General features: G+C 54.6%; 2 protein-coding genes across 2 annotated transcripts in view; one reads left to right on the forward strand and one right to left on the reverse strand.

Annotated features, from left to right (window-relative positions):
• Positions 1-15,692, reverse strand: part of Ppp1r37 (protein phosphatase 1 regulatory subunit 37) — a 36,308-nt gene extending 20,616 nt beyond the window's left edge. The window contains exon 1 of the mRNA XM_036182689.1: positions 15,103-15,692. Within this exon, the coding sequence (XP_036038582.1) occupies positions 15,103-15,319 (217 nt within the window). The 5' untranslated portion in view covers positions 15,320-15,692. The remainder of the gene's footprint in view (positions 1-15,102) is intronic.
• Positions 1,710-14,849, forward strand: LOC118582058 (NADH dehydrogenase [ubiquinone] 1 beta subcomplex subunit 4-like). Its single transcript, XM_036184538.1, has 4 exons — positions 1,710-1,892; positions 1,957-2,166; positions 10,922-11,046; positions 14,723-14,849. The coding sequence occupies exons 1-4, from the start codon at positions 1,710-1,712 to the stop codon at positions 14,847-14,849; spliced, it is 645 nt and encodes a 214-aa protein (XP_036040431.1).

Consider the following 15,692-nt stretch of genomic DNA (forward strand, 5'->3'; position numbering starts at 1 on the left):
GCACTGCCCCAGGAGGTAGAACTCTGTACACAGGCCGTGGAGGGCTCAGTCACCCAGAGAGGCACAGTAGACTGGACTGGGTCTTCCAGGTCAGGTCAGGTCTGCAACCTTCCCTCATCTGCACAATGGGGCAAAAATTTCACACCCCCTATACATGTGGATGCCTAGAACTGGCTGTTACACAGAGAGCTGAGCCCCAAGCTACTAACATCCAGCTACTAACATCCCTGAGGGAGGGCTGGGAGGGCTGGAGAGGTAGCCCAGTCAGTAAAATGCTTGCTAGGCAAGCATGAGGACCCGAGCTCAATCCTTAGACTCGGGTAAAAAAGTTGGGGGTGGGCTGGGATATGGCTCAGTGGATAAAGGGCTGTCTCACGAGCATCAGGGCCAGAATCTGGATCATGGCACTCACATAGAGCTGTACAGGTGTGATGGGTACTTATAATCCTGTACTCAGGAGGTAGAGACGGACATCCCTGGGCCAGCTGGCAGCCAGACTAGCTGGAGTCAGTGAGAATGATTTAGTGAATCAACTTCAGGCACGCGCACACACACGGACACACACACACACACAAACGGACACACGGACACACGGACACACGGAAACCCACAATGTTGGGTAAGGTAGCATGCATTTGTAAGATCAGTGTGCGGTGCCAGGGAGGCAGAGACCAGCAGACCAGTAAGGGCTCACTGGCTACCCAACCTAGCCTACTTGTCAAGTTTCCGGCGAACAAAAAACCCTTTTTCCAAAAAAAGGTAGCCAGCACCTAAGGTTGCACTCCGCCCCAGCCTTTCCCACCCCGCTGCTGGTCATCTATCAGCCCATGACAGCCCAGATACAGCTCCGACTGCTCCTGCAGGACTCCATGCATCATACTGAGCCTGTTCACTTTCTGTAGGGGCGGCAACCTGTCCTCTCTTCAAAACAACAGTAGGGCCAGTCCTGAGCCTCGTGCTCCGGGGCCTCTCACTTCTAGACGGCAGTCTTGCCCAGGGTAGGGCAGTGAGAAGTGGACAGTGACCCATCACCTCTGGGCTTCTGACAGCAGGGCCTTTGGAAATGGCTGAACTTGAGGCTCACATGTTCCATGACCCAGCTCCAACTCCAAGGAGAACAGAACACTGAAACCCATTTCTTCCTCTTAATCCCACACCTCACCAGAAAACGCACTGTGCCCCACAGGGTGATGTTGCAGGCAGTATCTAAATGACACCACTGCCCCAGTCAGTGGTGGGCCGCAATGCAGCCTGGGAAAGCACCTAACAGGGTTTGGGGTTAAGGAAGGACAGGCCACCAGAGGGCAGAGGTTGGCATCTCAGCCTCCCAGAAGGGAGCAGATGCCCTGCTGAGTTGTGCTGAAGAAAAGGCAGGGGGGAGTGAGGCAGCATGGAAAGACAGGAAAGCAGGGTCACAGGAAGGGAAAGAGCCCTTCACGCTGGAGCCTGCGTGGGGTCACCTGACAGCCGAGAGTCAAGAATCCCAACGGAACACGCGGTGGCACATGCCAGGAAGGTAGCTCAAAGGGTAAAAAGCCTGACAATTGGAGCTGGCAAAGGTGGACTCAAAGTACAGACTCCACAAAGCCGTCCTCCGATCTCCACATCTACACACATGCACACACACAAACTGTACTAATAAAATTATAAACATTAAAAAGAAAACAACTCGAGAGCCGTGCAGGCACAGATGTGCGCTGGTCGACAAGATGTTGGATTCCAAGTATAAGCCTTCGTCCCTGACCATTCTCCCCAGTACCCTCGACCTCTCCAAGTATGACGTGTCTCCGGAGACCCGAAAGGTGCAGGTCAAGCACTTGAGCTTAAGGGCCTGGCTTAAATGGGAATCTCTGCTTCAGTATGACGACCCCAAATGCACATCCCACATCGAATGACTGATTTGGTCAGAAATACTTGCTCAGGCTCTATTCTGAGACTATTGGAGATGATGAGGGTGACTCTGCCTTGATTTGTTGGGCCTATGCAAAATCAACAAATGTTTATCTTAGTTTCAGACCCACTCCAAAGAACTCACTTTTAGAGGCTGTGGCGGCATTTGGGCCCCTCATCTTCTGGTGTTACATTTTCAGAACAGACAGGGACAGAAAGGGAAGACTTATCCAGGAAGGAAAATTGAACCGAACTTTAAAGTTCCTGTTAAGTTTGGCAAGGACGACTCTGTTCTTGCATAAAGAAATCACCTGTTAATCACTAAAACAAAAAAACAACAAAAAACAAAAAAAGAAGAAGAAAGAAAGAAAAGAAAGAAACAGCTCCAACACAAGTCGCCTGCCTGTGCAGAACTGGCACTTCTTTACATAGTGATATTCCAAATAAGAATATTAAAACAGCAGTGAGCTGAGGCCGGAGCATCATGTGTGTGTGGTCTCACTCCCACCCCAGCTACAAAACTGCAATCCCAGGCCCCCTTCCAGTAGCCACAGGTCTCACTCCCTTGTGCAGCTTTCATGACCCTGTGTTTACCTTAGCAGCCTAAGATCTACCCAATGCACCCCAGGAGACACACCATTATCTTCAGAGACCTTTAAAGACCCTTTCAACTCACCACAAACAGATAACGGCTGCTGTGAAATCACTTTTTTAAAAAGATGTGCTTTTTGTACACGGGGCCCCACATGACTGCAGGTCCTTCAAGGGCAGAGGCTTCAGGCCTCTGGAGCTGGAGCTTAAAGCACTCCTAAGCCGCCTGGTGTGGGTGCTGGGAACTGAACTTGGGTTCTTTGAAGAGCAGTGCGTGCTCTTAACCACTGAGCCACCTCTCCAGTTCATGAGGAAAACTTAAAACAAAACTTTGGGGTTGGGGATTTAGCTCAGTGGTAGAGCGCTTGCCTAGCAAGCACAAGGCCCTGGGTTCAGTTCTCAGCTCAACAACAACAACAACAACAACAAAAAACTTTGTACAGAAAAACCTTGTCTGAAAAACACAAACACAAACAAACAAACAAACAAATTTGCCAGGCAGTGGTGGCTCACACCTTTAATCCCAGCACTCAGGAGGCAGAGGCAGTTGGATCTCTGAATTCGGAGGCCAGCCTGGTCTACAGAACAAGTTCCAGGACAACCAGGGCTACACAGAGAAACCCTGTTTCAAAAAACAAAATGTATGTGTATGTTATGAGTTTATGTACCCCACACATATGCAGGAGACCACAGAGGTCAGAAGAAGGTACCAGATCATCATGGAACTGGAGTTACAGGCAACTGTGAGCTGAACAATGTGAGTGCTGGGAATCAACCTCAGGTCCCACTGGAAAAGGTGACCTTAGCAGCTGAGCCATCTCTCTAGTCTCTAAATGTTCCTCTTTGTAAGGGGTCTTCAGTAATCACCCACTTAACTCTCCATCTGTGTCACTCCTGTTTCCTGTAACTTTCTTTCTTTCTTCTTTCTTCCTTCCTTTCTTTTTTGAGCTGAGGACTGAACCCAGGGCTTTGTGCTTGGTAGGCGAGCACTCTACCACTGAGCTAAATCCCCAATCCTCCTGTAACTTTCTTAAAACAGCTGGTGCTGAGTCTGAGGTCTAGTGTTTGCCAGGCAAGCACCCCATCACTAAGCTATATTCCCAGCCTATTAGTTACATTTTTTTCAGACAGGGTCTCATTACACAGTCCTGGCTGCCTGTAACCTACTATGTAGACCAGGCTGGCCTTGAACTCAGAGAGCTATCTGACTGCCTCTGCCTCCTGAGTGCTCGAATCAAAATCATGCATCCCTACGTCCAGCCCCCATTCCATTTTTACACTAGTCTTTGAGATAGGATCTGGCCAAGGTGCTCAGGGTAGCCCTGAACTCACTCTGCAGCCGAAGAAGGTGCTGAACTGGTGGTCCCTTTGTCTCAGCCTCCCAAGTAGCAAGGATCACAGGTCTGTGCCACCAGGCCTGCTCATATTTTTGTATGACTTGTAATTTTTGTGTGACTCACATGCTGTCCTAACAGTAGGTCCCTGATGGGTGGACCCGTTTTGATCACCTCAAGTCGTTTAGTAATGAATGAGGGTGTGTTTGTGTCTTTTAGTTCCTAACCAAACGTCACAAGTGTCAACTGTTCAGGGGCTGAGGCAGGAGGACTGCTGAGAGCTACAAAGTCACAACCGGCCTAGGCCGCAGAGTGAGACTCCGACTCCAAAACCAAAGCCAGCCTACCACCCCCACGCCCGGCAGCCACACAAATGCAGACGGCATTCGTGTGCTCATGGAAGCCGGCCACGGAAGCCAGCATTACCCTCCTGCTTTGGTGACCACGACTATGGAGCCTTGGCCCCTCTCGGCCTCAGTCCAGAAACACAAACTGAACCCAGGGTTTCAAAACCTTGTGAAGTCACCTAAGAACTTGTGCGAAAACCACTCAGGAGGAGCAGGAAGGTTTAGGGTCAATTAGCACTGGTCATTTCTGTGGCTGAAAACAAGAAGATATTGGTTCAGCAACGAGGAAGTGGAAGTCGGAAACAGCTGGATGAGCTACCACAGCCCATGATGCATTTTAAAGCATGCTTTTTTTTTGGGGGGGGGGGTGTCAAGCTCTGTAAACCAGGCTGTCCTTGAACTGTGGTAGTCCTGCCTCGGTCTCCTGAGTGCTGGGATGACAGGCACATGCCATCCTCCTCCTCGGCCTTTCGGTCACGCTCTTTAACAGAGTGGAAGATAATGTCGGCTGGTGGCACGGGCTTTTAACTCTACACTTCTGAGAAAGAGGCAGGTACATCTCTCTGACTGCGAGGCCAACCTGATCTCCAGCCAGGGCAGCATAGTGTGTGTGTGTGTGTGTGTGTGTGTGTGTGTGTGTGTGTGTGTGTATCAAACATGGGGAGATGCCGTGAGAAGGTGCCGTTCTGAGCCGTCCTGCCAGGAACAGGCAGTTTATCTGCATCTCTCTGTGGCTGGATACCACCCAGAGATGCTGGGAAGAAACAACCCCGCCTCACAAAGGCCTGGCACCCAGAATATACAGAGAACCTAGACAAATCAGCAAGACGACAACACAATTTATAAATGCGTGAAGATGTGAAAAGCCATTTCTCCACTGAAGGTGGTCAAGTATCTAAAAAAAACTACACACAAAGACCATGAGGCATCAGAAAACACAAATCAAACCACAATGAAGCCGAGAGCCATGGCATATACTTGTAATCCCAGCAGCACTCTGGAGGCGGAAGCAGGAGGATCCACTTAGAGAAGCCAACCCTTGCTACAAACACTTTCAACAGAACAGGACATAGCACAGTGAGATCCCATCTCTTGCCCCAGGGCAAGACCACAATCAGAAGGGCTGATAGCAGCCAGTGTTGCTGTCCTTCCTACACTGCAGGCAAGGTCACCAGGCAGGGGCTGGAAGACAGTGTGGCCATTCCTCAAGCAGTTCTATGGCGCCTAGGTGTCCACAAGTCCACTCCTAGGGAGTTGAAAACAAGGCCTTGGTGGAGGAGCAGTGCTGGGCCTTGGCTCTGGCCCAGAGCTGTGTGTGCAGGAGAGCCAGCACAGGGATCCCCACAGGTGTGCATTCAGGCCCAGGAGGGACGCACACTGCTGGACACTGAGGTGAAGGGGAGGTGCTTGGAGAGGGAAGAGGCTGGAACGGGGCAGTGCCACCTTGAGTGCTGCTGGAGGGCAGGAGAGCTGGATGTCTGCCCTGCAGGTGGCCAGACGAAGGTTGAGTTCCCAGACCCTCCTCCTAGGGAAGGACTGGAACCACACACTGGCAAAGGGCCTTGAACACTACCTTGATGCAGTGGACAACCCTGCCTCCAACAGATGGCAAACTAAGGGCAGACAGCCTTCGGCTTGGCACCTCAGCTCTGAACTTCATTCCCAGCAGCACAGTGGGACACCACAAAAGGCCGGGGTGTCCTGTCTCTAGGCTTTTCTTGACCCATCCTGCTGTTGCAGCACCACACACCACTTCCTTCCCCACTGCTCTACCAAGTTCTGGCTGAAGCCACCCGTGGTGCCATGTGGTGTGGACTTTGGAGAAACAGCAGTTCCAGAAAAAATGCCCTCTGGCCTTCTGACACATCTCAGGCAGGAGAGCACATCAGCAGATCTAAAAAAAGCTGAGAGAAGCCAGGTGGTGGTGGCACACGCCTGGAATCCCAGCACTCGGGAGGCAGAGGCAGGTGGATCTCTGTGAGTTTGAGGCCAGCCTGGTCTACAGAGCTAGTCCAGGACAGGCTCTAAAGCTACAGAGAAACCCTGTATCGAAAAACCAAAAAAAAAAAGAAAAAGAAAAAGAGCTGAGAGAAAATGTCTGTTGGTTATGTTCAGATGTATACACAGGGCTGCTAATCCAGATAGATACAAAGTGGGGCACTCCTGCACGTTCAAGCCTTAAAAGGAAGCTGGTGGTACAGGGCCAGGTGAGCTCTGTGGCAGCCATGAAAGGAGGCAGAGAAGGGTCCGACCAGACCCCGAGCTTCAGTAAGGGGTCTAAGCGTGGTCTACAGTAAAGGGGAGAACAGGCGGCTGCTTTCCCAGCTCCAGGGTGGGGGTGCGGGCTGGGAGCACAACTAGCTCCTACACTGCACACAGGATGGTAGGGCCAAAAGACTGACAGACAAAGATGGGAGCAAAGCTCGCCTCCAGGCACACACCCTGAGTCCCAGCACTTGGGAGCCTAAGGCAAGAGGATCTGGATTCCAGGCCAGCCTGGGCTACAGTTCAACTGTCTCAAAAATAAAAGAAGGGCTAAGCATGGTGGTAACAGTCTATAATCCCATCATTGTGGGGTAGAGACAAGAGGAATGGGAGTTCAAGGCCATCCTCAAGTTACTTTCTAAAGTTTGAGACCACCCAGGACTACAAGACTCTACCTTTAAAACAAACCTATATTTGGAAGGACCAAGCGTGGTCAGACACCTACAATTCTAGCACAGATGATAAAGCAGGAAGACTGCTAAAACTTCAAGGCCAGCTTGGGATATAAGACCCAGTGTGGAAGGGGAGGGCAGAGCTCTGTCTGGGGATTCAGGGGAGGCGGTGCCTTCTGGGCCAACTGGGGAGGGTGAGCAGGAGGATCAGTAAGGACACCTCAGTCTGAGGGATGGTGGGTGCTGTGGGGTGGTCTTTCTGTATGCTGTGAATGCGTTGCTACCACTGGTTAATAAAGAAGCTGCTCTGGCCTATGGCAAGACAGGTTATATAGTCAAGCAAAAAATCCAAGCAAAGATATAGGATAAAGAAGAGCGGAGTCAAGGCAGACACCATCCAGCCACCCAAGGAACAAGACTCCAGGAGACAGGTAACGCCACGGCCATGTGGCAAAATATAGATTAGTAGAAGTGGATTAATTCAAGATGTCAGAGCTAGCTAGCAATAAGCCTGAGCCATAGACCAAACTTTGTAATTAATTAACCTCTAACTGATTATTTTATAAAAACAGCAGGTGTCCGGGCAGGCTACAGTGGGGTGGGCTGGAGGCTGGGCATGGTGTAAGCTTCATCCCCTAACTCTAGAGACACCCACAACAGGGCAAAGTGTCAGAATCCTCCTGGAGAGCTAGCCCTCCCGAGGGCTGTGTGGCCCTGGCACCCCCATGGAGTCCATCCCCTATCCTGCTACTGTGAAGATAACCTAAGTCAGTAACACAGAGCCAGACCCTGGTAAGGGATGAGTGAAAGGGAGCTTTGAGTGTCCTCCTTGCTCTCCAGATACCGCCACCACCACCACGGTACCTTTACCACCATCACCTCACCACCAAGGAAAAGCCGCCCAGAGCTTTGGAGGCTTGCTGGCATATTCTGGAGCCCCAGCCTCCCTAGCTCCTCCCTTCTCCTCTGGGGAAGCAGCCCCAGTGGTCCTCTGCACAGCACAGGGAAGGGGAAGGCAGTCCAGACAGGAGCCCTGTGACTGCAAGGCTGACTGACAGCTGAGCCTCAGACTGAAAGGAAGAAGGGAGGTGGGTGTGAGGAGGTCTAAGCTCCAGCTGGCAGGTGGGGCCACCCACCCAGACCAAGCAGGAAGGGCATCCCTGCTGGAATCAGCAGGCAGCAGGCTCCTGCTGGGAAGGGAGAGGGTACTGCACCAGTCACGTGAGCACAGCCAGCAGCAGCGGCAGAGATACTTCCCAATGCCACCCCCAGCTTCAGGCAACAGTGTGTGCAGCTGCCTAGAAAGGGAAGGGAGGTGAAGACAATGTGTGAGGCGACTGTGTGCCGCCACCATCCTCAGCCCTGCCCGTGATGGAGGCTGAGAACTATGAAGGGCTAGAATCTCAGAGGAATCTGACCTTCAAGGAGCTTTCCCAATGTGGGGACACAGCCAAGGCCTGTACATCTCTCTAAGGACTCTGGCACCCAGCCCCAGAGCTCCTTCCTGGAACTGGGGGCTCTCCACACCACCACCCACACCAACTGCCCATGCAGATGCATCCCTCAGAGGGGACAGACCTGGACCTACAGTGGCATCTAAAGGCACTATGAGCCGCCCCACAGAAGGGCACCCACGGCACTTGTGGGCTGTGCATGCTTCCCTTTGCCAGCTTCCTGCCCTCCTCCCTCCCAAAGTCAAAACAATTTGACAGAAAACTCCAAGACTCTCTGCCAACCAGAGAAACAGAGGCACAACAGTACCTGTCCAAGGTCATGCAGCCTGCGTGTGGAGGAGCTGACGTCAGCCTCAGGCAGACTGCACCTGACCACAGGTCACCTGCTTTCCTCACAGCAAGGGGAGGCAAAGATTGTCATTTCACGTTCAGAAAAGGAGCCACACAAGCTGACAGGTGGCCACACTTAGTCCCTACAGCACATTGTTTGTTCTGGTACAGCTCAATGTCATCCTTAGCTCACAAACAAATCAGCTCCTGAGGGAAGACGCTCACATGCTATGGCCACAACCTGATGGGAGTGTGGAGTTCCTTGAAGAGGACATATGGTAGTATTCTAAAGCAAAAAAGTCCCCAGGCTTCGGTGGGCTGTACGAGAGATCAAGAATGAAAGAATGGAAGAGACAGGAGAGCCACAGAGATGCTGAGCTGGGGGTGGACATACACTAGTCACCTCACTGGCTGAGGAGGCAGCTTGGAAGAGGAGTACTTTCCTAGCATTCAGGAGGCCCTGAGTTCAATAAAAACACAAAATCCCCGGTACAGTGGCACTGGAGGATGAGGCAGGTTCACAGTGAGCCTGAGCTCTGCCTGGGCTACAATGCGATAGCATGCCTCAAACACAAGAGGGCCAGCATAGCACTGCACACCTTTAATCCCAGCACTGAAAAGACAAAGGCAGGTGGATGTCTGTGAGTTCGAGCCCAGCCTGGGCTACAAAGCGAGTTCCAGGACAGCCAGGGCTACACAGAGAAACCCTGCCTCAAAAAAAATAAAATAAAATAAAAATAAAAATAAAAAAACAAAAAAACCCAAAATCATCAACAACAATTTGTATCTATAAATACACACACACACACACACACACACACACACACCCCAAAACAAACCAACCCCTACACTCCTCATCTTCCGTTACTAGGGTGTTTCATGCAGCCTCACCCATAGCCTCCCTGGGTTCTTCCTGTCCTTGCACGTCTGTGTAGCTGACTGTGGCGTTAGTCCACACACACCTGCAGCTGCTCCGTACCAAGCTCTCTCCGAGAAGTTCTTAGCAGACGTCCCTGTCCTGTCCTATCCTGACCCCCACCCCAGGCCTCAGCACCCAGTCTAAGTGTCTCCTGGTCACTCTGCGATCTCCTGTCATCTTCTTCCCAGCAACTAGCACCTGAACGGACCAGGCAGGGGTGACTGCCACCAAGACACTCGTGCAACAAGAGCAGGTAGCAGCACTGTAAACGTATGTCCTATGGGCCAAGGGTGGGGACAAGCCACTAGCAGGGGCAGAGCAGCAGCCCAGCCCTCTTGGGACTTTGAAGCCATCCAGAAGCCAGTTTCCCCGAGTGCCAGAAGTCAAGGACCTTCACTGTTTCTCATTCCTGCTACAGCCCTGCAAGGCCACAGTGTCTCCTCTGGTTCAGGTGAAGTGACACTACCTGCTGGCCTAAATGCCTTTGGTCCTGCAGAGAGGGACACAAGAACAGGCTGGGGGGGGGGGTACCTGGGTCTGAGCCAGGCCTCACCGCCACAGGCCCGGCCACTGGGGAGCTGTGTGACTGAAGGAAGGTTAACACACTGTGGGCACCCAGAAAACAGCTCCTACAGCCCTAGCCCCATGCTCTACTGCAGAAGGTTGCTGCTATCACCTGAGTTCTTTCAGTCACCTGGGTCAGACGTGTCAGCGCTCCCAAGGTCACCCTGCTAGCCTGCAGACTGCTCAGAAGGGCAGAGCACAGGAGAGCTAAACCCCAGGTCAGAACAGCCTGGGAAGGTCTGTTGCGCAAAAGCAAGCCGCCCCTGAGGCCTGCAGCAGGTCCAGCCCAGGCCTGTGTCTCCCAGATCTTAATCCTTTTGGAGCAATGCCCTGGAGGCCCTGTCTGCTCAGGGGCTGTGCCCAGTGCCAGCTCTGAGTGCTTCAGTGGGGCTCAGGAGTGCTGCCAACACCTGCCTGGCACCTTGGAGAAAGAGCCCTATCCTGGCACAAACTGGATTAAGTGCTCCAGAACTTCCCCCCAAGTGCCACCACAGGGCATCATCAGATCAAAAACCCCCTGGCGCCTTCCCTCATTTGTACTCAGAACCAGACTGAAATCAAAGCAATGACCTGTTTCACCTTTCAGTGGGGCTAGCATGGGAATACATACCAAGAACTGACGGTTAGGGAGAGGTGGCAGTGGCGCACACCTTGAATCCCAGCATCCTGGAGGCAGAGGCAGGCGGGTCTCTGTGAGTTTGAGGCCAGCCTGGTCTACAGAGTGAGATACAGGACAGCCAGGGCTACACAGAGAAACCCTGTCTAAAAAAACCAAAAGGAAACAAACAAGAAAAGAACAGAAGGGTTAAGAAGCTGGCACCACCTGGGTCCATAGGCCCGAGAGCGGCAGCACGAGGCGTATGACTGGAGCGACAACTGGCCCCAAGTCTTCTTCAGCAGGCTTGTGGACAGGCCTGCAACGTTCCTGGTCTGGGATCTGGTACCCCGACAGCCACTCAGGTTAGTGGCCCCCACACCCTCGACTTACTTTACTCAGAGAGATTGAGCACCGTGCCCACAGACAGGGCTGGGTCTGGAGTAAGGGCTGTCTTGAGGAGGGAGTCTGGAGGGAAGTGGACGGGCGGACAGTGGCAAGCACGGCAAAGTGAAGAGCAAGGGCTGACAGGCAGACTGCGGGCAGAGCGAGAGGGGTGGCAGCAGCAGGTGTGGACTGGGGTCCCCACAGACGGAGGCCCGCCCCGCCCTGCCCCATTGTCACAGCGGCTCCAGACCTGAGACAAGTGCGTCTACCTGTCAAACCAGTCCAGTAGAGTGCAGAGAGAACAGACGGACGGGGTGGCTGTGCTCGGCATGGCTACTGCCCCCCCCCAGCCTCTCCCCGATCCCAGGTGGCTAGGGACAGTCACTTGGAGCTTCAGGAGAAGTCTCCTAGTGGGCAGCGCCAGGGCTGCCTGAGAGCTGGCCATATGCCACCGTCAGGGCTGCAGGGTGGGGAAGGAAGCCGTAGGGTGGCATCGGCAGGCCAGGCAGTCTCCCGGTGCCCTGTGCTTGGATCACAAGTCCTCCTCACAAGCTTAAAGCCCAGAGTCTGGCAGCGCCTGCTGAGACAGCTGGGCACTTTCTTGTGGTTTCGCCTGGAAGGCTGGCTACTGGTTCCTGGGATAAGCTAGGGCCCAAGGGCTGCCTCTCATCAGAGGAGGCCTGGCCAGCTCCCTCTCCCAGGACCACATGCCCAATATGCCTCTTCCACTCACGACTTCCACCACCTCCCTATTCCCCAAGTCTCACTTCCCACCCCCACACCTGGCTCCAGCTCCCAAACCATGGCCACCCCATGCTTCCAGACATCCTCCTGGCTGGCTTACCGCAGGGCTAAGCCCACTGGCCCTGCTAAAGAGAGGAGGCCACAGAGCAGGCCCAGCACACACTGCAAGGCCTGGAAACCTCCCTCAGGCTGGTCCCTCTGCGACAGGGCTTCAGGAGGGGCTGGGAAGGTGGGACTAAAGACAAGAGTCAGCTCCCATTCCTGCTGGGGACCACGGATGGGAAAACAGATGGGTCCTTAGAGCAGCCCATGTCAAGGGGCCCCCAAACAGACACCCCATCCTCACCCCAGCTAGCACACCCCTCGAACGAGGCTGAGTGGGAGCTGGTGCTGGCAGACTCCTTCAGAGCTGCTCCCCTGCCCAGGCTTCCTTTACATCCCAACACCCCAGCAGGCCCAGTCAGCTCTTCTCCCATCTGTCTCCCCGAGAAGAATGGATCTGAGACAACCGAGTCTCTCAATTCAGACCCTCCAATGCCTGTCACTGGGGCACTGTGTGGGGTCATCACTCTTCCTTCCACAAGGCCATGGCTTAAACTCTATACCCCCAGCCGGGTGGTGGTGGCACACGCCTGTAATCCCAGCTCTCGAAATGAGTTCGAAGCCAGCCTGGGCTACAGAGTGAGTTCCAGGACAGCCCCCAAAACTGTAGAGAAACCTTGTCTTGGCGGGGGGGAATTCTATACCCCGTACTATACAGGACCCAGAGACCAACTGTACCACGCCATCTGCAGCCCCTGATCCAGGCTAGACCACTCCCTCGGGACCCTTGTCTCTCAGCTGGGCTCTCTCTCACCAACCTTCCGAGCCCACCACGCTTCCCATCCCCTTCAGTCCCAAGCATGAACAACCCCGCTGTCCTCCTGGGCACCTGCCCCTAGGCACTGATGGCTCTACAAATCTCTGTCCAGACTGGCTACCTTCACATTCCTTCCCAAGTCTTCAAGCTTCTTCCCAGTCAGCAGTCAGGGCTGCCTCTCTACCCTCTCCTCCAAAAGTGAGCCCGAGTAGTCCCTGCTGTCTCTGGGAAGCTGGGGGACGTCATCACCTCTACGGTCACCCTTACCAGCAGCCATCCACTTAGCTGCTCTATGGGGCAGGAATTTATAAGAGCTGTCTTGTTTAACGCTTACAACTAAAAAATTAGCCCCCCCCCTCCATTTGGAGACAAGAAACCAGAGGCAGGAGGGAAAAGCTTTCCCAACTGCCAAACTTGCAGGGCACGGTGGGTTGTGCCTGTCATCGTAGGTCTCCGAGACAGGACTGATGCAGGAGGCCAGCCTGGACTATACTGTGAGCTCCAGGACAGCCTGTACTACCCAAATCTATCCTGCCTCAAAAACAAAACAAACAAAAAACTATAGAGAGGCTACAGGTAGGGTGCTTACCTAGTATTAAGGGAGACCTGAGCTCCATCCCCAGCCCTGCATAAAATGAGTGTCAGCACCTACCTGTAATCCCACCATTCAGGAGATGGAGGCAGGAGGGTCAGAAGGTGAAAGTCCCCCTTAGCTACACATAGCCTGTGCTGTAAGACAGTCTCAAAAAACTGTAATTCAAAAACATAATAAAAGGTTTGGCCTTTTCAGGAAAAGTGTGGGCCAGAAACTTTGCCCAGAACTATGCCCAACTCTCCAAGTGCCCACACCTCCAAGCCCACCATTTGAACCCTCATTCTGGAAGGCCCTGACCCAGTCCATTGTGGCCCCATGCAAAGAGCAACCTCTCTGCAGGCCTCAAGGCTGCCTTGGTCATCATCACAGATTTAGGAGGGCTGGACCTCACCAGGCACTGTTCATGTGTGACTTCACTCAGTCTCCGGTCAACCTAGGCCACTGCTCCTGCCACTCACTTTAGGGAGCGGGGCTGAGGCTCAGGGGAGCTAGGTAACCTCTCTGCAGATGCTGAGAGAGTAAGCAGGAAGACAGAATTTGATACAGCTATCCTTCCTTCCTTTTCTCCTTTTGCTTTCTTATAGTGAAACAGTTTCACCGTGGAGCTCAAGCCTCCTAGAACGCGACTACCTCCAGCCTCAGCCTCTGCTGGGTGTACAGCTGCATACAGCCACAGCGGGTTTCTTAACCACTTCTGAATAGCCACACTGCTCCACCTCTCCCCTTCCTGCTCTGATCTCTCCACACTGGACACCAGGCTGCTGCCAGGGCCCAACTGACTCTCCCTGTCCTCAGCACCAGTTCCCAGAAGTTCAGAACCCCAAACAGACCACCCGGCCCCTGGCTGGCTCCCCAGGCCCAGGCTAAATTAACCTTGGCCTTTTTGATAATTACTAGTCAAACTGGCATTTACGGCGGGCTCCCAGTGTATCATTTCCTGCAACCAAGTTCCCAGCCCCCACACACATCAAAGCCACCAGCTGCCCACTCTGCTGCCCACAGCCTGGCAATAGTGTCTGTCTGTTCCCGGACAAGCAGGTTAGCTTCTAGAGAACACGGCCAGTGGGCGCCATCGCTTCGCAGGATCCACCCCAGCAAAACAATTCTTCGGCACAGAAACGGGATCCACCTGTGTCCGAGCCACCTTTCACCTGCCCCGGCCATTAAAGCCAGTGCACTCCCTCCCAGTGCCCTGTTGGTCCCACCACCCCCACCAACCTTCTCCAAGAGGCCCAGAAGACTCATAGATCTTCCCATCTCCCAACACACAGGCCACCTGGCTTTCACCTCTGTTGACCTAAGTCCTGCTCCAGGAAGGCCCTACGTTCTTCCGCTGCTGAACTTTGCTGTGGAATTCCTCGCCCACAAGCAAACTGGACAGCTTTTCTGCCTACTGCCTCTGACCCTCTTTTTCCAGTCCGAGGGTTCACCGACTTCTCTCTCTCCCTGCTTCCAGCCAGGAGGAGCAAGGGCCATGGCCACCCTTTGCCTGGAGGTGTGCAGACCAGCAGCTCCACTGCCGCCACCCCGTAGGCCCAGACACTTACCTCTTCCCCCGCACTGTGGCCCGGCTCCCCAGCTAACGCTGGACGTGCTACAGGCTCCAAGGCTGCCTGCCAGCCTCCCGGAGTCCCAGACGGTCGGGGTTCGAGGACCCAACCCTTGGCGTCTGCCCACCTCTCCCTCCAACCCCGCCCCGCGCCCAGCTCTAAGCCAGGCACCGCCGGCTCAGGTCACCCATCGGTGCCATTCGCCGCGCGCCGCCTCCGAGCCGGCCGCCCGCCCGCCCGCCCCCCGGCCCGGCCCGGCCCCGCGAGCTGCCCTCGCCGTGTCTACCGTGTCTCCAGGGGTCTTTGGGCTCCACCGCTCCGGACACGATGTCCTCGTCTGACGGGAACGTCACGCGTTTGGCTGCAGCCTTGAGGCGCCCGTCGGCCGGGGGCGAGGCCGCGCTAGGAGACCCGGCTTCGGCTGGGGCCTCCTCGGCGTCCGCGTCCGCCGCGGCGGCGTCCGCGCCCGGCCCGGGCGGAGCCTCCTGCGGCGGGATCTCCATCGCCGCCGCCGCCGCCGCCGCCGCCGCCTGCTCCTCACGGGGGCCCCGGGGACATGCCCCGGGCCCCGGACTCGTCTCTCCGGGCCCGCCCGCCGTTCCGGGGCATGGGCTTCGCCGCTGCCTCAGGCGCCGCCTCCGCCCGCTCCGTTCGTCGTCGTCGTCGTCGTCGTCGTCGTCGCCGGGAGCCCCAACGCGCCTCTGCCTAGCTCCGCGGGGACCTGCTCGTCCGCAGCCACACTTTCGTTACAGGCCGAGGCGCCCGCGGCGTACCGAGAAGAGCACGACACTGACTCTCGCTTTTGCTCTGGAAGAATCGTTTCGAGAGCGGCACGAAGGCAGGAACAAAGAGAAGCAGGGTCTGCGGGAAAGACCA

Source organism: Onychomys torridus, chromosome 1 (assembly GCF_903995425.1).
Source record: "Onychomys torridus chromosome 1, mOncTor1.1, whole genome shotgun sequence".
Lineage (NCBI taxonomy): Eukaryota > Metazoa > Chordata > Mammalia > Rodentia > Cricetidae > Onychomys > Onychomys torridus.